The 7,399-nt window shown below is 36.3% G+C and overlaps 1 protein-coding gene across 2 annotated transcripts in view; it reads left to right on the forward strand.

Annotated features, from left to right (window-relative positions):
- The window catches only part of LOC126095296 (zinc finger protein 665-like), a 148,827-nt gene extending 142,195 nt beyond the window's left edge, over positions 1-6,632 (forward strand). For both annotated transcript variants that reach the window (XM_049910080.1, XM_049910079.1), the window contains exon 9: positions 4,485-6,632. In XM_049910080.1, coding sequence (XP_049766037.1) covers positions 4,485-4,757 — 273 coding nt within the window. In that variant the 3' untranslated portion in view covers positions 4,758-6,632. The remainder of the gene's footprint in view (positions 1-4,484) is intronic.
- The last annotated feature ends 767 nt before the right edge of the window (positions 6,633-7,399 follow it).

Here is a 7,399-nt window from a genome sequence, read left to right on the forward strand (position 1 = left end):
CTTGTCCATCCCTACACAACCACTGCCCCCAACCATGTGGATGGCTCACATCCCTGTAATAGACCTAGATGCAAGACATCTCCCCTAGATCCTGCAGCACCAACTACTCCAGTCCAGTCACAAGCATCACCCATTACATCAAATGCAGGGCTACTTGTGAAACCAGGCATGTGATCTACTAGCTAAGCTGCAACCAGTGTGCATTCTACGTGGGCATAAGAACCATTAAGCTGTCTGTCCGCACGAATGGCCACCAGCAAACTGTGTCTAACAAACAGCTGGACCACCAAGTTGCTGAGCATGTTGCTCAACATGGTGTTCTTCGTTTCAGTGGCTACTTCACAGCCTGTGCCATCTGGATCTTTCCTACCAACACCAACTTCTCTGAGCTGCACAGGTGGTACTCTCCCTGGAATATATCCTATATTCTCATAACCCTCCTGCCCTCAACCTTGTTAGTAATTGTCCTTCGCCCACCTATCATTTTCCCTGTTTCTGATCCAGCACTACACAGCCCTCTATTCCACCAACGCCTCCATAGTCTTTTTACTTCTTCTCCTTTTCACTGACCCCACCATCCGGATTGTTTCTCCCATCATGCACTGCTGCTCGCCGTCGGGCCTTGGCAACCTGAGACTGTGTGGCAGCGTAAACTTGCTTGTTTGGTAGTCTTTTTTGTTGTGCCTATCTGTGACTCAGCAACTCTGCTATGTGGTGAGTAGCAGTCTGTCATTTTCATAATATTGTCATTGTTCCATCCTGGATGTTTCACTGTTTGTTTGTTATCAGTTGTCATTCCTTCTAATAAAATACGCCCTATCCAATCATTTGCACTTCGAAGATAAAGTCATTTGTTTGTTTGACATTGAAATAATTTTCAACACTTATTCTTCCACGGATGGACAGTTCCCCAATATAATTGTTAAGAGCATTCTCAACAACCCTTTTTCTTTTATTCAAGTTCTGAGTCCTCGTAGATTTCTTTTAATTTCTCCCATGCTCTATTTGCAGTTGATTCTGCAGATGCATGTAAATGGAAGGTACAATTAACATGGTTAATAGCACTGCGGAAGTTGCCCTTGCTGTATAGGCTTAAATCTCATCTGTGGTTTTGCTTGTTATGCACTCCTACAGTTGTTCATATTGCAAGTGAGTTTTTATAGTGAACTGCTTTGTAGTGTAACTTTCTCTTCCATTTAGTTTCTTCATTAGTGACAACAAATTAGCACTGCGGAAGTCATAATGTTGGAATTTCATATTTGTGTCTTGCATGAACGCACGTAATTAATTTTCTTTGCTTTAAATAAACCACTGTTTGTGAGAAACTGGGTATATTGGGCCTGAAACCTGTTGTTTTTAGTTCCTTCAATAAGAAGTAGTTACAGTTCGAAACTAGTGAAAAGGGTTTATTTTCACACAGTACAAATGAAACATAAACTATTACACAATTTAAAAGCATAAATGCCAAAAAGAGAAAATATAAAAATTCAGTGAATGAACCAGATCACAGGGAATACATATGTCTAAAAAATGAGATTGTCAGAAAGCGCAAAATGGCTAAATAAGTATGGCTACAAGACAAGACTGTAAAAGAATGCATGACAAGGGGAAAGATAGAGTATGTTAATTGGAAAATTGAAGAGACATTTGGAGAAAAGAGAAGCAGCTTCATGAATATTGAGAGTTTATTTATTTACACATCAAGTGTCAGTACATGAAATGTCAACATAAAAGTTCAGATGGCAGATTAGAGCTAAGGCATACTTAGAAGGGTTATACAAGAGGAATCAACTTTTAAGGCCACACTATATAAATGGAAGAGGAAGTAAATGAAAATGATGGTGGGGAGAGAGGATACTGCCTTACACAGAGCACTGAGAGGCCTAAGTTGAAACAAGTCCCCTCTAAAGTAGGCAACATCCTACCAGAATTATTGAGGTCCTTGGAAGAGCCAGCCCAGAAAGTATTCAATGTAGTGTCCAAGATGTATGATAAAAGTGAAATACTCTTAGACTTAAACAAGAATATCATAATTCCAATTCCAAAATAAGGCAGGTGTGAACAGACATGAATGTTACCAAACTATTATTTTAATAAGTCTTGGATGTAAAATACTGACATGAATAATTTTCATAAGAATGGCACAAGGTGAACCTGAGGGAAGACCAGTTTGGATTCTGGAGGAACATAGTAACATGTGAGGCAATATTGACCTAAGACTTATTGTAGAATAGATTAAATGAAACCATACGTACATTTATGACATTTTTTACGTTTAGAGAACACTTTAGACGGTGTTGTCTTTGAAATTCTGGAGATGGCATGGATAAAATAGAGGGAGGTAAAGATTACTTACAGCTCGTGCATAAACCAAGCTGCAGGTACAAGTGTTCAAGGACATGAAAGGGCAGTGGGAGTTGAGAAGGGAGTAAGACAAGATTGTAGCCTGTCTCCAGTGTTAGTCTATCTGTACATTTGCATTTAGGAAACCAAGGAGAAAAGGGAAATAAAGTGCAGGGAGAAGAGGTTAAAACCTTTGAGATTTGTTGATGACATTGTAGTTCTCTCAGAGATGACAAAGGACTTAGAAGAGCATTTGAATGGAATGGACAGTGACTTGAAAAGACATTGTAAGATAACGAGCAATAAAATTAAAACAACAGTAATGGAATTGTTGTTTAAACATAGAATATACATTCAAATGTTAGGGATTTTTTTTCTCAGGATATTTGTCTGGATTGCAGCCTTGTACGAAAATGAAATGTGAATTGTAAACAGTTCAGACAGGAAGAGAGTAGAAGCCTTTGAAATAAGGTGCTACAGGAGAATGCTGAAGGTTAGATGGATAGATAATATAATTAATGAGGACACACTGAACCAAACTGATGAGAAAACAAATTTGTGACACAGCTTGAATAACAGGAGGTGGCTGTTGATGGGATAGATACGGAAGCATCAAGGAATAGTCAGTTTGGTTTTGGAAGGAAGTGTGGGGAAGGTTACAATTGCAAACAGAGATCATGGCTTGACTACAGGAAGCAGTTTCAAAATAATGTAGGTTGCAGTAGTTATGCAGTAATGAAGAAGCTTACAAAGGATAGATTAGCATGGAGAGTTTCATCAAGGCTACAGTGACAACAACAACAACAACAATGAGGTGTAGAGTGTTGACATTATAATTATAGTGGCAGTCAGCTAGAGTGTAAACACATGAGAAAGGATACTGACAGACTACATCTGTGTTTTGTGCTCCTGCGAAACCAGTAACCGTCCACCAAAACACTACCACTCTAAGACTGCCACATAATGTGGCCACATAATACCAGTATGAGAAAAAAATTATTGATTTTATGCTAGAATGGGAAATTTTCATATTGCACTAATAAATCAAATTATAATTTATTCATATAGCAATTAAATGTTTTGCATGGGCACTTTTGCAAGATATGAATTTAGAAGGTGAAAATATTCATTTTAACTAAATGTTTATCAGCTTCCATTTACCCTGTCACAACTTGACGTGGCTGATTTACATTCTTTGACTCATGAGCACTTGACCAACACTGTATTCAACTAATAAAACATTAAGTAACCTATATTAGCTGTTCCTAGATCTACATTTACATCTACTTCTTAAGATTATATTTTGAATGTTTATCTCTATGTACCTAACATAAATAAAAACAAAAATAGTAAAAAAAATAATCTGCTGTTGATTAAAGATTATGTATGGTTGTATGTTTCACCCTTTGTAACTCGTTACTCATTGCCCGGCTGTAAGTGAATCTTGCTCAGTCTGCACAGATGGCAATGAGACAGTGAATAAGTCCCACTAACTCAAATGGGCTGCACTTAGGTTGCTGATTTTCCATTTTTCTGTGGACTGACACGGCCATTACTTCGTGTTTCTTTCTCAAATGCAAATTCAAAACATTAATTAACACTAAATAAAAATTTTGACAATTAGTAAGTACACATAGACTTATTACCAATAGCTCAATAAATCCAAGTTTACCTCACTCTTGTCAGTTATAGTAACTTACTTTACCTTTAAATTGGGCTACAAATGCCAGTTCCACCTAAAAGTGTGTAATTTAATTGATAAAGTTTATCATCACTTTGAAAAAGTAACTCTTTTAAGGACTGGTTGATTACAGCAATCTGTGCAACCAAATTTGAGTTGCAATCCTCACCTTTTGTATTACTTCTCTTTTTAATCAATTCACCTCATCTTAGTGCAGTTGTCCTACCATAAGTAACAGGAAGACATTATCTCAGGTACATTCTGTTCGTTTTCTTCTTTTAGACAGTTTCTGTCAGTTATTTCTGTTTGATAGTCTTACTTTTTTTGTATTTTTCTCTCCCATCTGTGTTTTATTCAGTCTTGTCATAGCAAGTTGCAGTTTGTACAGTTTCTTTAATAGCACAGTTTATTCACTTGGCTTTTAGTTTACAAAATTTAATATTTTTGCTTTATCTCCTAGGTTGAAGAAGCAGAAGTAGTTAGTGGCTTGAGCCACACAGTTTCTGTGGAACATCAAACAGCCACACAGCAGTCACTGAGCACAGTTGCTGAAATATCTGTGCAGGATGCTGCTCCTCCAGATAGCCTCTTGCCGGAAGAAACAGGTGGCTCAGGTTTGCGGCACAGTGCACTGGGCGCTGCTGCTGAGGAAGTTCTTTACCACACCAGGGACACACTGGATGCTGTCCGCGATTCGAGCACACTTTATGTTTGGCCGATCTATATGAGTTAGCACAACCACTTAGCATTCAGGCTGGTGCCTACTCGCTGATAATTGACTGATTTAATTGTGATTGCCCGGTGTAACACAGAAGACTTAATTAGAATGACACGGGTTTTGTACAAAGCTGTCGAACTCAGGTGGTTGAATGGGATTCAATTTGTCTGTATTTCCATGTCTGGGCTTCTGTGCTGTGTTGTGTTGTGAATGAGAAACAGTATTTTGTACTGCAAGACTGGAATATCATTTAAATAATATTTATATAAATTGCATCTATGACTGTTCCCAGACAGATTGTACCTGTTTGGGAGTTCTGAATGGCATTGCTGGAGATAACCCAGCACTCTCAGATATTACTAGCTTGAGATATTTTTTCTGACCTGAATTGTCAGTACTATTCTCACCATGGTTGTAATTGGGATATACAATAGAGAGTTCTGGAAGAGATTTTCAGTACTTGTTAATGTGCAGATTGCTGGTTTCTGCTGTATTACATTTAGAGGGATGTGGTGGAGCAAGGTGCGAGATATGCGGACTGGATTTGGAAGTGATGAAATGGAAGTCTTCCTTAAGTAGCTTATGACTGTTAAGATGTTGAATGCTTGTGGCATTTGTGCTGTGTACCACTAATTGTTTGCTTGTGCTAATGAGGATTGAATCATTGTTTGTTGATTGTGTATATGTTTTTATACTGTGTATCTTTGGTATTCTAGAGTTCTTAAATAACTGATCATTGTATGGAATTGAAAATCCAGTAAGTAATACTCAGCAGCTATTGGGATACATTTTAGGATTAAGCACAAAGCAAGTTCTAAGGTTTCACTATTTTTTTAAGAACCTTTACATATACTTACATCTGTATCAAAATTGAAGCATTCCACTGCAAATTTTATGTAATATAATAATGATTGTGTATGTTTGTACTGTGTATGAATTTTGTTGTGAGCCTGCAAGTTCAGCTACTAGAATGTGTGCTGATACTATATTAAAGAGTTGAATTACGTACTAAAGCGAGAAAATATTTTTCTGCTTATGTCTTAGGTATTGTGATTATTTATCTGTACCTACATTGAGACTGAAATAATAGTTTTAATTATTTAGTTTTGAGTGCTTTTGTCCATTTTTCAGAATGAAGAGATTGTAGCTATGTTATATAATATTTTTCAGTAGTAATCTCTTCTGCATCCCTTTTTGGACAGATTGCCTTAAGACATTGCTGTGTTTTATAAATGGAAGCAGTAGGTGCACATATGAATGGATCCAGAAAATAAGTCTTTAATTTTATTGTTATCTTAACATGAGAAATAGGGAATGATTGTGTGATGATAGGTGCAGATTGTTGTAAAATTATTGTGTGACCAGACATTCTGCATAGACAATTATTTTTCTTAAATATCTTTTACATATTTGTTCTAGATATTGTCATTACATTTCTACCTTTATCTGATTGCAGAATGCATCTTATGTACACTTTTTCTCCCTGTCACTGCGTCTTAAGAATTTACAGATATTTAATGCTAGAACTATTCTTATCTCTATGATTCAATACAGTCTTCTTCTTTCTCACCTATATGCTACTTTTAGTTTTAATGAATAGGAAATGTGGAATGATATAGAGTAGTTTATGCAAAATATTTCATAGACTTTAGCAGATACTATTCATTCTTTTCGTGGCTGTACATTTTGGTTTGTGACTACAGGTGCAAAATCAGAGGATAATTTATTGGCAATATTGAAAATAGAATTTAAAAAAATTGTATTTCATTATGATTTTGTGAGAAATGGTGTGAGAATACTTTATCACAAGTATTCTTCATCTATTACTTGAATTTTACACAATGCACTGATGTGAGTTCCTCACTTATATTTGTGTTTGGTGGTACGCTTGATTTTTGTGTGTGTGTGTGTGCGTGCGTGCGTGCAGTGTGCAGCATGTACTAAGTAATAATTTTATTTGCAGCTGTGTTTCATAGGCTTCAACTTAATTAACTACAGTGTCTTGCCACTGAGGCTTTCTTTGCAGCTGCTATCTCCTCTGTTTATTCTACTGTCCATCTGCTTTTGATGTTCACTGAACCCAATAGTTTCAATAGAATTCATTTAAAAGTTGAAAATATAATGACTGGATTTATTTCATATCCCCTGCAAGAATAACATTTCCTTTAAATGTAACATAATTATGCTCCTTGTATAATATATTTAGTCATTCCAGGTAATTTATTGAGTAATAAATGCAGATGGTGATTTTAATATCTTTTGAACACGAACATAGTTTTTAAAGCCTTCAAGCTACTGTACCAAAGACATGATTATTTTTATAATGTTTTTTATGGTTTTATCATGTCAGTATTTTAAAGAATTGTACTTGAAGGTATCATGGTGCTAATGAAGAGGTTTGTCTTTTAGAACAGCATTTGCCAGATTAGTTTTGTGTACAGAACATATGCCCTTTAAAATAGGACAAATAATTTGCCATGGATTTGTGAGGGCATCAGGTATGTTTTTCAATGGAGCAAGCAGCATTTATTACAGTTGTCATCCTTAATTATAAGGTTAGCAGCTGTATTAGATTTTTTAGACCCCCTCGTGCTCTCTCTCTCTCTCTCTCTCTCTCTCTCTCTCTCTCTCTCTCTGTGTGTGTGTGTGTGTGTGTG

The sequence above is a fragment of the Schistocerca cancellata genome, chromosome 8, assembly GCF_023864275.1.
Source record: "Schistocerca cancellata isolate TAMUIC-IGC-003103 chromosome 8, iqSchCanc2.1, whole genome shotgun sequence".
Taxonomy (NCBI): Eukaryota; Metazoa; Arthropoda; class Insecta; order Orthoptera; family Acrididae; genus Schistocerca; species Schistocerca cancellata.